The 16,580-nt window shown below is 41.7% G+C and overlaps 3 protein-coding genes across 5 annotated transcripts; 2 read left to right on the forward strand and 1 right to left on the reverse strand.

Moving 5' to 3' along the window:
* Positions 1–615: 615 nt before the first annotated feature.
* LOC129600670 (serine/threonine-protein phosphatase PGAM5, mitochondrial-like) lies at positions 616–2,614 on the forward strand. The gene is made up of 7 exons (XM_055499212.1): positions 616–791; positions 881–995; positions 1,331–1,492; positions 1,553–1,669; positions 1,742–1,914; positions 2,191–2,315; positions 2,370–2,614. Exons 1-7 carry the CDS (start codon positions 675–677, stop codon positions 2,530–2,532), a joined length of 972 nt encoding a protein of 323 aa, XP_055355187.1. The 5' UTR covers positions 616–674; the 3' UTR covers positions 2,533–2,614.
* Positions 2,615–7,475: 4,861 nt separating this feature from the next.
* Positions 7,476–10,237, forward strand: LOC129600656 (uncharacterized). 3 transcript variants are annotated; one of them, XM_055499198.1, is made up of 4 exons: positions 7,476–7,675; positions 8,740–8,866; positions 9,260–9,578; positions 9,639–10,237. In XM_055499198.1, exons 2-4 carry the CDS (start codon positions 8,759–8,761, stop codon positions 9,983–9,985), a joined length of 774 nt encoding a protein of 257 aa, XP_055355173.1. In that variant the 5' UTR covers positions 7,476–7,675; positions 8,740–8,758; the 3' UTR covers positions 9,986–10,237. The 3 variants fall into 3 exon arrangements, with proteins under 3 accessions (XP_055355173.1, XP_055355172.1, XP_055355174.1); XM_055499197.1 differs by having other exon boundaries at positions 8,754–8,866; XM_055499199.1 differs by lacking the exon at positions 8,740–8,866.
* A 1,231-nt stretch (positions 10,238–11,468) lies between these two features.
* Positions 11,469–13,282, reverse strand: LOC129600665 (uncharacterized). The gene is made up of 3 exons (XM_055499208.1): positions 13,107–13,282; positions 11,983–12,292; positions 11,469–11,847 (listed from the first exon to the last, which is right to left on the reverse strand). The coding sequence occupies exons 1-3, from the start codon at positions 13,212–13,214 to the stop codon at positions 11,504–11,506; spliced, it is 762 nt and encodes a 253-aa protein (XP_055355183.1). The 5' UTR covers positions 13,215–13,282; the 3' UTR covers positions 11,469–11,503.
* Between the last annotated feature and the right edge of the window lie 3,298 nt (positions 13,283–16,580).

Raw genomic sequence — 16,580 nt, forward strand, 5'->3', positions numbered from 1 at the left:
TTTCTATACCTACTCTAGCCGTTTGTACAAATAACTAACTGTACTTTTATTTTTATTTTATTTTATTTCTTTTTAAAGTGCATAAGTTTATATCTATATTACTCACATCTTTGTATGCAGATTGTTACACAGCAGAAATACATTACTGGCTACGTACCTTACCTTTGTGATTACCCGTTACACTTAATTGATCATATCATGGTATATCTATATAATTAAAATTGGAAGTTGAACAGGTACTAACATTGGTAATTACAGGCGTAGTAAAACACCGCTGACAATAAATTTGTGTGTGGCATTTTCCCGGGCTCTGGGCAATGGCAATAATTTGTTACACATACCAAAGCAACAGCAAAATAAATTCTTGCAGAAAGTAAGTATCTGTTAAAAAAACCTAAGTATGCAGATTATCGAGTGGACACTTCATAAACTCCGTAAGCCTTACACATCGATATCAGAACCCATCTTAACACACCGATATTCGTAGGTAAATATTCTCCGTATTGTGTAACCGTAATCCACATTCCTATAGTACGAGTACCAACGTTGTTACAACTACTATTCTTAGCAAGCATTAACCACAGCCTTCTGAATGACAATGCCGCTAAACTCAAAAACAAATATTACGCTTATTTTTCTACCACTTGATATCCAAATGTGGAAATTATTTCACAATGGAGAATTATCTTCTAACTTCAATCCTGTCTCTCATCTTTGCCAGCAAATGTTTTGCTTTTTTGTATACCGGCATGCGCTTCGTCAACAGCGATAACCAGGAATGTAATAACCAGGTACTGAACAAAGTTGCGGTTAGGAAAGAGTTTTTTTATAATAACTTCAGTGTTTGTCTAATGGTGTGCTACTGCTTACTGATAAACAGCTGGGCCAAACTCGCCAGGCACTAAACGGAACACGGGAGCGTTTGCGTGTGCAGCAAAACGAAAACGAAATCCTCAAGACCGAATTCGAGCGTACCAGTTACTTCAATCACCAAGGTGAACCCACAGTATTATGGTCTGTTGCCTGGTACACATTTTGTGTACAGTGCTCTGCATATCCATTCACAGAGAATTTGACCGTAACAGAGCATTCTAAAACACTTTTTGTATTACTTTTGTTATGGTACTTTGCAGACACATTATTTTCTTGAAAACCGTTGTGCTTGTAAAACAATTGCTGAAATACCAGTGCCGAATTATACTGGACAACGTGTACAAAACCATAATGAAACTATACCGCAGAACTTGATTTATAACGTGTGTCCAGTACCGATTGTACATGTACAGATATACTGTAAGTACCCCTCATTTTACGTCTAAATCTATTGAAGCAAAACTAAAAGAACGCCAGCTCCAGACCCAGTTATTAGAGACACAACGAAAACTGGAACGAGCCGAAGGACTTCTTAACGGCACCGCTGTCAGTTCTGTCAACTGCAGCGAACCTTCAAGAAATCCGGAAGCAGCGTACAACGGAGAAACATGGAACCGAAGTACAATCGTGTATCTGAGTAGCCGTAATTTTTGCAGTGGTTCCATTGGCATTTTTCTAGATTGGGATCAACGGGAGAACAATCCGCTCCCTAAAGTATCCCGATACCTCTTCCTCCTGCGCCATGGACACTACGAGTTCAGTGAGCCCGAAGACCAAATCAGAATGTCCGCTTTAGGTCTGTAAATGTTACCTGAACAGCATTACAACTAGATCCGTACGGTAATTAGCATGACCTTTTTTGATGAAGGATCCGCACAAATGGAAGCCTTAGGTCGCCATCTCGCCAGTCTGTCCTTTAACTGGTCCCGCGCCTTCGTACATTCCAGCAAAATTCGCGCCCAACACGCTGCTCAGTTGGTCGCAAAACATCTTCCTCAACTGCAATTGCAATCGTCATCTTTACTGTGGAGCGTTGGAGCGGTAAGAAGTTTTCCACAAGATAAACATAATTTTGTAGAAAGAACTGTTTCACTTTAATAACACTGTTTCACTGTTTCACTTTGCACTGTTGTCAAACCTCGCGTATCACGATAAAACACTTTTTCTGATGGTAACATCATTACAAAACGTTTATTCTAGCAGCTGTTATATGGCGGAGATGTGAACCTTCAAAAAACGTATATATTAATTTTTGTGTAGTGTAGTACTTACAAATTATGAAGTGCTCCTTTTTCTGATTCGTATTTCCTGTTTTAGAATGACACAACAAGGCGCCAGCAGGCTTTCGATACCTTCTTCTACCGCGCCAGTGCCAATTTAACACAGTCAACCCATGAATTGTTTATGCTGCACAAGAGCACAATTTATTATTTTTTGGACAGGTGCGTACCCAATTTAGACTTATGATTTTAAAGACTGATCCAGCTTCTTTGTAGAGCATTACAAATACCGGCAGAAACACTGCAGATGACCTTACCGCATGGTAGTATCACCCTCTTGGAGATTGCACCGGATGGACGAGTATTTCTCAAAGAACTCGGCAATGCGGAATTCATGCCGGCCGATCTATCTACCACTACCAACTCGAAATGGGTTTGAGTCGATTTTCGTTTAACTCGGAAACGGTGTACTGCCATTTCTTGTCAAACAAAATCTATGCGTAATAAACAATGTGAGAATATATTGCTGTTTTGAGTGTAAATTATGTTGTTACCTGCGCTGTTTTTTGCACGAACGTAAAGGAGCAGAAACTTCATTTGGCGTATAAAGCGTTTGTTACACTCTTTACCAAAATTATAATAATTATTAAGATTTTACAGACACTGGTCGGTCCGTTACGCTACTTTTGCGAAAAAATTCCAATCAGGTTTTCGAGAATGCTTCTTCGCGCATGTTTTTTCGTGTGTTCAGGCTTGGGAAGCCGATAAAGAAATTGGTTACTTGTATTCGTCGGATCACTGAATCGCAAACCAGAAGCATCACTACTGTACAGCTGATATTATCGACAGAAGATGGCATTTACTTGCTTCGCACGAAGATCTGCAAAACCATAAAAAAACGCGAGTAGCGGTCGGTCAAATATGCGATTCCAAGAAAACAAAATTCAGGCAGACAGCGGTCGGTCAAATACGCGATTGCAAAAAAAAACCCATACTGTGTATTAAAACGATGCTCTTAAAGCATCTCAACTCGAATTGCTTACTCAGCGCTTCGAGGGAGCTTACGACTGTTCAGGTTGGAAAAGGATGCAAGGTCACGAAGAAGCTGTGATTACAATTACCAGAATCGAGAAACACCAGTTTACTGTGCGGCCAGATCCCAGGCCTAACTTTATCATTACGTCCCGTACGAACGGACGAAAGTCCAAAACTAAAATCAGGTTTAGAAACCGAATGGGCAGCTTCCGATAAATGTGTCGAGTCATGCTATTCGCATGGTGAGCTGGTCAGAACAGGTAGCCACACATGGTGAACCGCTTAGACAACATTCATACGCTTTACCCCCTTCAACAAGCGTGAGGATTACTAGCCTCACAAGAGGGAAACACATTAAAACATATTAGAAAAAAAAAACAAGAATGTTTCAGTTGGCGATTTCTGGATCCAGGATTCCGTTCCATCCAGGAAAAGGTAATGCGATCAGCGAGGACTTTCCGGGGTGATCCAGGATCCAGGGATAGGGATTTCAGGTGCACGGGACTTGATGAGCGAGGATGGCGGACATCCGCGGACTGTAACACAGACACACGGAAACAGCAACTGTGCGCTCCCAGTGAAACATGCGTTTTTTACAGTTACACCGAAGAAGCGCATTCAGTCTTATCGCTGTTAGGGAATTTAGCGTAAACGGTACTTATGGGAATTTGAATTGATGCGCGAATGATGAGGAACTGTAGGGAATTTATGCGCAAACGGTAATTTCACGATACTTGAGAAATGAAACGCAAACGGTATTTTCACTGTAGGAACCAGGAAGTTACCTACGGTCATCGGTTTCTGTTGCACAGGCCAAGGTTAATCAAGGTCATTTTGGTAATCTCGGTAACTATTCGGTAAAAATTAATAAGGTCATGAAATATTATCAGGAAGTAACTTTTCTGGTAAATTTTAATACTTTATAGTCATTTACGTGCTCGTTGCACGGTAATCTTACCGTAATGCAAGGCATTACTGGCACGGTCGCTGGGGAATTACGGGATTCTGCGGGTTCCTCGATGGCAATGAGGATGGCGACGTCCTTCATCAGGAAAGATGGTGGATCCCGACAAAGGTGCCGTCGTGGCCAACTCGCTGGAGGCAGGCAGATGGCATCCTAACCTTTACCAGGAGCGCCATAAAACGATGCTCTTAAAGCATCTCAACTCGAATTGCTTACTCAGCGCTTCGAGGGAGCTTACGACTGTTCAGGTTGGAAAAGGATGCAAGGTCACGAAGAAGCTGTGATTACAATTACCAGAATCGAGAAACACCAGTTTACTGTGCGGCCAGATCCCAGGCCTAACTTTATTATTACGTCCCGTACGAACGGACGAAAGTCCAAAACTAAAATCAGGTTTAGAAACCGAATGGGCAGCTTCCGATAAATGTGTCGAGTCATGCTATTCGCATGGTGAGCTGGTCAGAACAGGTAGCCACACATGGTGAACCGCTTAGACAACATTCATACGCTTTAGTATTTTGTTCCTACGTCGTAGCATCAGTCAATTACTTCATGGGCCACTATGCAGCCGTTGCAGTACGGATCGATCCTGGAGACGGACCCGGTGCTATAGCGCAGGGAAAAGCAGGGACACCAATAGCTACTTGGCCAGGAGGGCAGAATATTATATAGAAGTTTCTGTAGTGACTAAATGGAGCAGTATTTCAGAAATTATTGTGGAATCATAATTTAATCTCGCAGCGTGATTCTCTGTTGGCCGGCGTCTCTCTGGTTTTTTGACAAACAATCCACAGATTAAATGTGTTGGATGGTTTGATGTTGTGATTTACTGTGCTTGACATGTTATGCACCCGTGTTTTTTGAAATAATGGTTCCGATCCACAGAACGACAGTGCAACACAGCACCCGAATTATGTATAAAGCATAAGTTATAAAAACTATTCGTGTTTAGCACCTACGCAGTGATTAAAATATGCGAATTCAGCCAAGTGGGATTATAGCAAGAATTAACTGTTGAACAAGAAAAACAATTCTTATAAGTGCGCTATAGTAGCGCTTTTACACAATTACACGTATAGATGCATAAAATTTGGTATGCAATGAATCATGAATGTGTTGTGAATTGAACAGCCCCAACTGGGATAGTTTCATCATTTGATTGTTTCTCAGTGAGCGAAGCTCGTGTATGTATTGTACAGATAATTTGTACATACCATGAAATAAAGTCCATTTCATAACCTGTAATGTACATGCAAAATCTTTGAAAAAGAAACCCCGTACGAAGTTCTGAATAATTTTATTTTAAGCGGTTGTTTATTTCTTTTTTATTATTATTTCCACTATTGTGTTCAGTCTTGAAAAATAAGTTGTTTGCTTCATGAATGCTTTTCTTCGGCTTTGTTTTGAACGTAAAGTTGAAAATCATATCACTGCCATTACACTACGAATTAATACATGTAGCGCTACTCTTTTAGTTTCATGCACGTTTCACGTTTATTTTGAAGCAGCGCCAGAAAATATTCAGTATATTATATGTCTTCTGAATATTTTGGTAGATTGATTGCAGATAACTGGACGAGCAAAATTACGAAGGTATGAATTCGGTTTTTCCGATTTCCTCAAGGTATCTGTTCTGCGCCATCCGGCGTAATTCTTACAATTGAATGTGCCTGCACGCTTCATGCCTTTTCCAGACTGGCAGCCATAAGGACCACACAGGAGGAAGTCGCCCACCTGAAAGCAGTATCAGTCCCGGAATCAGGTGTGTGGATTCATGCATTACCGGCAGCTTGTCTCGGTAATTTGCTTGAGAACAATGTCTTTCGCATAAGCGTCGCGCTGCGACTGGGAGCACCAATCGTTACTCCTCACGTGTGCGTATGTGGTGGTTTGGTGGATGACCTGGGCCGGCACGGGCTCCGGTGCAAACGGTCAGCAGGCAGACTGCCGCGACACGACGGCATAAGCGGGGAGATTGCCCGTGGACTGAAAACGGCAGGTTTTCCTGCGAGAATGGAGCCAAAGGGTCTGTCTGTTAAGGATAAGAAAAGGCCGGATGTGATTACTCTGGTACCATGGGAGCGTGGAAAACCGCTGGCCGTGGATGTAACATGCGTCGACACACTCGCCGCATCGTATATTGACCGTACCTCTGTATACGTAATCGCTGGAGCAGCAGCTGAACAAGCGGAAAGGGCGAAGCTGACAAAACACGCCTGGCTGCAACCTCGGTACAACCTCATGCCAGCTGCGACTGAAATTTACGGACCATGGGGATGTGGTACTAAGACGTTAGTGGATAAGGTTGGAAATGGGATGGCTACTGCAACAGGCCAGAAACGAGCGAAAGAGTTTTTTAGGCAACGGCTATCTATTCAAATACAGAGAGGAATCGCAATATGTGTGATGGGTACAATTCCCGACCAGGATAGCATTGAGGAAGTGTTTTTGCTATGAATATTCTTTTTGTTTTGGTACTAAGTGTGTACTAGCGTGTGATACTTATAAAGGTAATAAAAGCCTGCATGCTACTTCAATGTTTTTCCCGGCATTTGTGATGTACCACAGGAGAATTTGTTATTTATCGTACAGATGAAACCTGGATGTTTTTCGCACATATCTACTTTGTATGAGTAAAAAATTATCATAATGTACAGCTTAAAATTTATAACTCTTGGGTCGGCTTCGGTAATTGGGCACCAGCTCAGGCCCCGCAAAAAAAATTGTACTGAAGACGTTATGATTTCTTCGCAAGAAATTATTATTACACACTCAAGAAAAATACTTCTACGAAATTTTGTATGTAAAAAAAAATGCCGTGATTTTTCAGTAATAAACCAACAGTTACAGTAACTTTAACGGAACGAGATTATTTAGGTCGAGGATTAAGACGGGGGCGCGGGTGGTCTGGGATAGGGTGTCGGAGGGGGGCCAATAGGCGGTGGCGGTCCCGTCCACGATGAACCGAACCCGCACATGGGTTGTGGGGTGGCACCCGGTGCAGCCGGAGGTCCCGGTGGTGGGTAGATACCCGGGGGCATCACGTCGGCGTTTGTTGGCAGCATCAATCCCACGCAGCACGCAGCTAAGAAGAATAGCCGAGCATGTACTACAAGCTCGTTATGTACCGTACCTCAGTCAGACTGTAATCATTATGTAATGCTAGATGCAGTAATACAGGACGGCTAATTACCATAACAACAAGCCTGCGCTGGTAGATACTAATTAAAAATTTCGAACTTATACTTAATAATGCACTTAATAATTACAACTCATAGATATGTATTGCTAAAAATCAAGCTTTATTGTACATGCATATTTTACGAAGTAATGCACTGAAATACTGCATGTTAGAACAACTTTGTCTCACCAATAAATCCAATTCGAAATATAACAGAGTGATTAGACATTCTTTGGCTGATAAAAATTAGTATTTCGCAATGATTTAGAAAATCAAGTAATGCGGCGATGCACTGCAAAATTTATGCCTTGGCGCTCAATAATTTTCTTTGTAATGGACGGTTTTATGCTCGTCCAATTGTGCGCTACTGCGAAAAGAGATATAATCTACTAAATAATTAAGGTATGTTCTGCTTTGGAATGACATGCAGTTTCTGTATATACACACCGCTTCTTCAGCGCTTCCGCTGTGATACTCACCACTCTTACGAGTAACTTACACACCTGCTTTACGAACCATAGAGAAATTATCTAAAACGACTAGCTGAGGCTGTCTGAAAAACTGAACGATATCTTTTAAAATCTTGATCTTTATCTTGCAGCAAAAACCGTTTGGTGCGTTTTACAAAGGTTTTTCCAAAAATAATCCAGGGAAACGCTAAAAGCAACGGTTGCTTTAATATGCATTCTTTTAAAATATAATTAATTTTCAAAAATACTAGAATAATGTTAATAAAAATTCAAGGTTATTGCAAAAGGGAAAGTTGCGCTGCGTAATGCTTCGTGTCATACCAACACATGGTTATACTGTTGAACATCTCATGCCCAGTCATCACGTTGCTGCTGACCTGCACGCTTTGATATAATAATAATTATTGATGATACATAACAATATTATTATTCGGAACTATTCGGAAATTTTTTTGTTGGTGGTCGATATCATTCTCCCTTTGCAGAAACGAGATCCCATTGTTGCAGTGTGATGTTTGAGCCCGTGCAGGTCAATATAATTGACTGGAAATGAAAAACTTGTTTACTGGTATTTGATTATTACTGGAGGGCGCTTGTTACATATGATTTATGCATGGTATGCGTTATGCATTTTCTTCAGTACCGGTACTTATACCTGTCTTGGTTCAGTGTTGCGCATATGTAAATCAAAACGTCTGGCTGTTGTCACCAAGGCTGAATAATAACAGTAGTATTGCAACACCTCGCTACAGCGGTAAAATACAAAAACCAACAAAGAATTCCGCTGTCGTGCAAAGTGAGGACAATTTGTCCGCGAACGATGCATACAGGTTGTTGCTTTTCAGTTTTGTTGCCGTCAAGTAAAGAAATATAGGTGAACAGCTAAATGGCGGCTACTTTACGTTATTCACAGTACACACTTGAAGTTTTTTTATGCTACATTCACTGCGACGAGCAAAATAAGCTACAGAAGATGTATTTTATCTGACGCTTTAGTGTATAACGTTTAGCAACCATGGCCGGACTATCGCACATAGTGATTTTGGCGGCGATTCTCGGAATTACCAGCCAGTGTCCGAATGTACCGATTAATTATCCCGCTCAGCCGCTTGACCCAACCCAGGTAAAATTTAATTTAGACCAGGGAAAGTTAAATTTTACATAATATTATGTCAGGTTGGTTGTTCATGTTATGACAGGTTAGTAAGATTTTATAACATTTAAAACGGTAAAATGCTCTTGCAGACAGAGCACCAGATCGTGTTAGCGTACCAGTCAACTACCATTTAACAGATCAAATTTTTCCTTAAGCAGTTTACGAAAGGTCATGTAAACCTCACCGTCTGCCTCACCGCTAAAAGCAATCATTTGAATGCACCGGATGATCTTATTAATTTTAGTTATCGAGTGTACATTGTACAAACAATTGAACGTTCAAGACATTTCTAAAAATTAATAAGGTAAAGTGTAGAATATATGAACGCTTGCAAAGTTAATCAACACAGTCTTTCGACAGGCAGTCGGAATCTGGTATGAATATTACCACATGGATTACCCTTTTGAGCCATACAATGCCTCCACCGACCCTAGCAGCTACAACCTGATACAAAATGCCACCATCCTGTTCCCCCTTCCGTCCACCAGTTCCTCTGGCTGCGGAGGTGGTGCACCGACATCGTACGCCATCACCTGGATGTACAACGGATATATGCCGGGCAATTCGCCATCCGATCCGCTGACCTGCATCGCTATCTGGCAGCAGGGGAACTTGAGTAGCGACGGCCGACGACATGTGGTAGCGCAGTTCGATACTGCTCCTCCCTTCAATTTTCTCTGTAAGCTCTATACAAAATCGTCATGAAAAACCACGTTCGAATTAAAATTATTTTCTCTAGACACGAACTATACCTACACCAATCTCTTTACCGATTATACACTGATGCAAGTCCTGTACCGCTGCGATATACCGAATCCCGATGGGGTTAACTGTGATCAGCCGTTTGTGTGGGTGCACACCCGGATAAAGCCGCCACTGCTCACAGCTGCGCAGAGGCAGTACATTCAGGCAACCGCCGATCCGCTAATTGCACCGATCGCTTGTGGCAAGTTCAAGATGGCTGATATATCGCCTTCGAAATGGGATCTCAGCAAGACGAGTCCGCCGTGTAATGTCGCCGATAATCAGCCGCCGATGTCTAGCGAGTTTCGAGCGACATTGCCCGTCAAATGGGCCGGCGCATAATTTTCGGATAGAGTATACCGAGTTTTCAAAGATATTATTATCAAAAAGTCTTGAAAGATTTTTAAAAAAATGTCGGCCGAGTTCGAGGCTACGCTACCAAAATTGCCGTAAACTGTCAAGATATTTGTCGCTTTTACGCTTTTGACTCTATTACAGCGCGTGTTTTAAGAGCTAATATCTGCGGAATGAATGGATGAGTTTGGCTTGCTGGCGTCAACGCCAGTTACTGTATAACTCTGTAACTGTATAAACTTGCACAAGTAATCTTTGGAATTCATTGGGCTCACAAGTACCGACGGTTTTTCTAATTCCTGTTATTGCTGGTAATTAACAGCTGTAAGATGTATTTCTTCTGGCAGCTGGTACAACCCCGCTTGTCATGACACTGGGACTAGAATCTTCCAGTCAGGTTTACATCTGCGATCGCACAGGGCTGTTAGAACGCACAGTTTACCGCAAACTGCAAAGTTAAGACTTGGTTGTGTGTTCCTGGGGCTGTAAGTTCATTTAGCGGTACATCAGAAAGTGCAACCAAAGGTTTCCTTTCGTGTTCTCTGGTAGCTTGGGCACCAGTTGTACCACTCGACTTTGGAAACCGTAATGGGTTACAGTTGTCTGGATTGATAAAGTATTTTGCAGCGACATATATTGTATGAGATTTAGTGATATCATTGTGTAGAGCATAAGAAGATCATCATAATTTAATTATTATGACCGTTACACGTTACAGCAGAGCAACATCCAAGAAGATTGGAAAATTATTTACAAGTCACAGAGATTGGCATACAGTCCCGGTATTTGATGGTTGATGGTAATCGTTCCTTGAACATTGCAATTAAATCCCAGAAACTGGGTGATGTGACGGGTGTCCGCATTTTTGGATTACTGTAGACATACATCCAGAATGTCGAATATGTAGTACTTAACCTGGGAGGTTCTGCTCAGGTTTATTAGCGTTAAGCAACGGCAGTTAATAGGACATACGATTCGTTGATTCGCAGTTGTTGGCACCGGTTATGCAACGCCCTATGCATTATCTATATAAACTGTATCAGATACTGTCGTCTGCGACATTCCTAAGATTTTAGGTTTCTTAGTTTGATGTTTCATAATTCTTCCTGCTGTCCTCGTATTTCTTAATCCAGGCATTTTAAATCTACGGAGTACCAGCTTGCGAATTGTCATGCATGCCGAGAACGATGTCATTCTTTTTCTTTTAAAGTTACATTTACTGATATACTGTCGCCGCTGGCACAACCTAAACCACAGAGTTTGTGTACGGCAGAACAGCATGCAGGCAGCATGGGAGTGTACTGCTCGGGTAAATGCATGGGCTGTCCGTGCGCTGGTTTCCCATACACGAACTCTGGGGTCCATGTTTAGCGAGTGGCTACAGTATATGATTAAGTATATGTGTACATGTCAGACTACCATGCAAAAGCGTGAACGTAGTCAGCAGTTTTATTCTCGAAATTCCATAAAACGTAACATCTTTAGAAACAAATTCTTCTGACAGGCTCATGCGCCCGCCCATTTAATGGGTATAAGAGCCCGGAACTGGGTGGACATCGGTGGTTGATTATCGGCCACATTACACGGCGGTCCCGTCTTGGACAGATCCCATTTCGTGGGGGCCATGTCGGCGAACTTGAACTTGTTGCACACCACCGGGGGAATGTAGTAGTTGGCTACAGCCTCAATGTACTGCTTCTGCGCGGTGGTCAGCTGTGGCGGTTTTACGCGCGTCAACACCCAAGCGTATGGGTCGTCGCAGGTTACTCCGTTAGCGTTGGGCGTGTTGCAGCGATACAGCACTTGTACCAGGTTATAATCCGTATAAAGATTGGTGTAAACAAAGTCCACTATAACGCAGAATCTTTACGCCACAGGGCGGCCAATAAAGACTAATATACGCTTTAAAACAAAGTATCCACTTTTCTAGTCCTTCATTTTACAATGCAATTCTATGCGATTCGTACAGATGGCTTAGTACTTACGAATGCCATTGTCCGGTGGCACGCTGTCAAACTGTACCTTGACCACTCGACGACCATCGGTGCTGTAGTTGCCCACCTGCCAGATGGCCACGCAGGATAATGGGTCGGAAGCCGCCGCTCCTGGCTGCTGACCGTTGTACATCCAGGTGACAGCGTACGTCCTGTCACCCCCGTTGCCAACGGGCGCCGGATTCCCCCCGATATTGGTTGCGTTCATCAGCAGATTGTAGCTGGTGGGGTCCTGGGTTATGTCATATGGTCCGGTTGGGGTGAAATCATAGTGGCGATATTCGTGCCAAACTCCAAGTGCCTACGTTACATGTATTGTTAAAGTGCGTTAGTACACCTTCTATGCGAAATCTAAGTTTATGATCCGCGTATCATAAGTGTACATGGCGTTGTAACATGTACGTACAAACCCGGTGATGTTTTTCTTGCACAAAGGTCCGTCGCAAAAAGTTTTATGGGTTACGCTAAGCTCCATGCCACGGCCTGCCATGCCACACTTTTTAAGCGTTACTTGAATGTGGCATGGCTGATGCACGTCACATACTGATAGCGTTTAAAAATATTTATCGTAAAATCGCTGAATATTATCGCTTAATTTATCAATCGGATTTGTTTATTATGATAATTTATCTTAGATTAAATGTATCATTTGCTGTGATTGTAACTGTGGTGTATTAGCTGCTTTCTAGGCGCCAGTATAGCGCTTAATATGGACTATTTGTATTTTTACGCAAGAAAGTAACCACGCGGCTTATACTGTACTGTTGCGAGTACAATACAGATACTCGTATACAGGTGTTCCGGAGCATCACTACAAATTACTGACAGATTGGTGTCTTAATCAACAATCAGGAAAGTTCTGCTTGCATTAATACGCAATTTAAGAAAGAAAACATCTCGTGTGCTGTAACTAACTAGGAAGATGCAGACGCTTGCAGAATAATTACAGTTTAAAATTTGAAGAGCTTTAACTTTCAAGTATCAGTATTAATGGGTGTCCATCAACTTGACTTCTGACATGTACAAGATGAGGTATTTGGGAAACTTTACAAAGTACAAAAGAAAACATAACAGATATTTGAAGAAAATTACGAAAAATATTTGTAAATCCTCACTTTGGTTACATCCACACGTTGTCCAGTAACTCGAACGGGTACAGTACACTGAGCAGACACAATGCTCACAACACCTGAAATCAAAATAACACAGATGATCCCGTGCATCGTACTAGCAACGTTTTGACAAAAAAAGCTGTAATGATAAAATGGACAACTGTGCCGTCTGCGCGGTATGTCCGAAGATGAAAGACTGGAAACACGGGAACATTATAACAAGTACCGTGTTTTATCGGCATGTCACTTTAACCGGCATTAGTTAAACAAATTTTGCAAACGGCGCGTTTCTATTGAAGTGAATTATATTGTGGTAATACCAACCGATGCATGAAAAACTTGTGTAACTACTTTGCGCAGCAGAGTTGTGTGTGAATTTATTTGAACAGATCGCAAACCAAACCACATGGAAAAACGAGGATACAGAAGCAGAGCAATAGCTAGTATATCACACCTAAAAGGTAATTTCAGTTTCACAGTACTAGCGAGTAGCGGACAAACGTACTCGTACCAGAACAATTAGCACGACGAGACCCGACAGCTTCTCCGCATGCTGAAACAGCAGGACCGCGTCGGCATCGAAAGAAATCTGCTGGCGTCAGAACAGGATGAGAACATTAGGCAATTAGTGCGAATTAGTATGGACGACGGCAGAATCCATAGAGACTTCCATTAAGGCGGTCACAAATCCGACCTCTGCAGCAGTCCTGATCACTGGAACAGCCTTCACTCACATGGCGACAGCATTCGCCCACAACCATCTATCGGATATCATGATACCATGTAGAAACGTTTTAAAACCGGGGAAAATCGTACGTTAATCAACTGAAAATTGCGTATAACACTGCTTTGTAAAATTTTGTGATCTTTTCGAGTTCTGCTGTTCCAGAGCACATTTCCGCTGGTGTCTACAACTTACCATAGAAGCGATCACTAGAAAGAGCATGACAAAATTGTGGAACATTTCGAAAGTCGAAGAAAGGTAGCAATATGTGTAAAGAAAGAAAACGAAACAATCAGCGTTAATCGTTCCAAAAAAATTGCGCAGTATAATAATTGCAAATGCTATTAGGCAATTGGTATAATAGGGTTGTATTTCGGAGCCATTTTTATACTCCCTCTGCTAGCCTACTGCAAAACGATGGGTCATGGAAAAGTGAAATTGCACTTCCTTGTAAGGTTCACTGACCGATGTTCCCCAAGCTCGGAAATGTAACTTTGGCATAGACGCGATAATCCGTAAAATTAATAACTAAACTAGAAGCGTTCAAAAACAGTGGCGTGATAAGTGATAACTACCTTCCTTGAAAGTAAGTAGCTTTATGACGGATTGGGTTCTTGCTGACATGGACGGTAATAAATTCAAGAAAGTACTCGGTAATGATGGACCGGTAGTCCGTCATCGCATACCCACCTTTTACGTTAAATCTGATTCGAGTCCGGAAGCGAAGTACAGCTGGAAGCTGATATCTGTACGTATTAGTAGTCAGACGGCCAATTTCTTAAACTGAACACCGCGTGTTGTTCTTTGTTGCAACTATGCAGTCGTTTGGATTGACTCAGTGTGCCACCGGAAGGTTTTGTATTCGTATTGCTACTACGCATTTGCAAGTCTGGTAGCTACTACCCCTAACTCCCGGACTCGAACCTGACGTAAAAAAATTCACTGCCAGCAATCACGATTCTTTTCGATTTTATCTCCATTCTGGTTGGCAGTTGGCACGAACTTGGTCCGTCACAACTCACAAGGCAGAATTTGAAGCAAGCATGAACTGCCACGGTAGGTATTCCCACTTTTTAAATCGGATTATGGTTACCGCAGTTCTTTGAAAGCCAGATTGTCAAGCCAGGAAAGATATGTCTGTCTGATATGTTCGATACTCGTACAATTGGTGCTTTTAAGCATGCTTTGAAATTTGTTAAGTTTGATTAAGCGCTCTGGTTTCTCTCTATATTTTTTCGTACATTCTCTTAATGGCCAGGTTTAAAATCCCATGCTAGTATGTCACCCTAGCTGGAAATGGGCTACCTGCTCCACGATGAATAATAATAATAATAACAAGGTAGCCTCGCGCATCCGCGCTCGGCACTTAAGTACTGGATAGTATTGGCATTGTTTTGGAAAGGTCATTATAAATATGTAAAGGCTGACGTTCGGAATTTCTGGAGTTCTGACAATTTTAATTTTTCACGTTATGAAGATTCTGATTTTTTGATGTTCTAACGTTATGACGTTGTGAAGTTGTGACGTTTTTACGTTCTGACGTTCTAACGTTCTGGCGTTCTGACGTTCTGACGTTCTAACGTTCTTACGTTATGACGTTATGACGTTATTACGTTCTGACGTTCTGAAGTTCCGAAGTTCTGACGTTCTAACGTTCTCACGTTATGTCGTTATGACGTTATTACGTTCTGACGTTCTGAAGTTCTGATGTTCTGACGTTCTAATGTTCTAACGTTCTAACGTTATGACGTTTTGACGTTCTGACGTTGTTACGTTCTGGCGTTCTGAAGTTCTGACGTTCTAACGTTCTCACGTTATGACGTTATGACGTTATGACGTTCTGAGGTTCTGACGTTCTGAAATTCTGAAGTTCTGACGTTCTGACGTTCTAACGTTCTGACGTTCTAACGTTTTGAATTTCTGACGTTTTGACGCTCTGAAATACGTACGGACTTTTGCATGACGTAATATACATATTTTACCTAAAGAGCAAGTATTTATGAATCCGCTATAGTCTCCGTGGTTACAGTCAATTATGGTAAGTACTTTTTATTGCCGTGGAGTGAATACTTCTTTGAGTGCTCTTTAAGTTTCCCATACTTAAGACCTGGTGAAACCATCTTCTGACCACTGGTTAATAAAAAAAAACAAAAATCTATTGGCAAACCTATGGAAAATATGGAATTTTTTAAGACCTAGCTGGACTAAAACTGACCACGCGTTAACGAGTCTATAAAAACGGCGCATAAATACGTTTTGGTCGGTAAGATTGTATGAATATATATATAAAGATAATGAATTCAGGAGACGTCTGACACACAAGGGCAAAGGTAATATGAGGTGTGTTCAATACCAGCGAGGATATATGTAAAGCAGGCTCGTGTTTTGTAATTTAACACGTCTTTTAAACTATCATTTGCGCTTAACACTTTACTTCTTTAATTTAATCCTCACTGATCGTCATTTAATTTCTTCTAATCCTTGCATTTCACTCTCCAGCAAAGTTCCGACTTCAAACATGTTCCGCAATCTTGTCGTGCTTTTTCTCGTGATTGCTGTCATGGTAAGTTTTTAAATTTGCTCGACGGCTACGGAAAACAAACATGTAAAAAGCAAAAGCATACACAAATCGGTATATTCCTCGCTTTAAAAATTTTTGTAGCGCTTATCATTTTATACAATTCTTTATAGTAATGTTTTGTGATGTAACAGGTGGTTGTTGGCGAATGCTGTCGTCTTGCGAATGAAGGCTG

Source organism: Paramacrobiotus metropolitanus, unplaced genomic scaffold (assembly GCF_019649055.1).
Source record: "Paramacrobiotus metropolitanus isolate TYO unplaced genomic scaffold, Prichtersi_v1.0 Parri_scaffold0000188, whole genome shotgun sequence".
Lineage (NCBI taxonomy): Eukaryota > Metazoa > Tardigrada > Eutardigrada > Parachela > Macrobiotidae > Paramacrobiotus > Paramacrobiotus metropolitanus.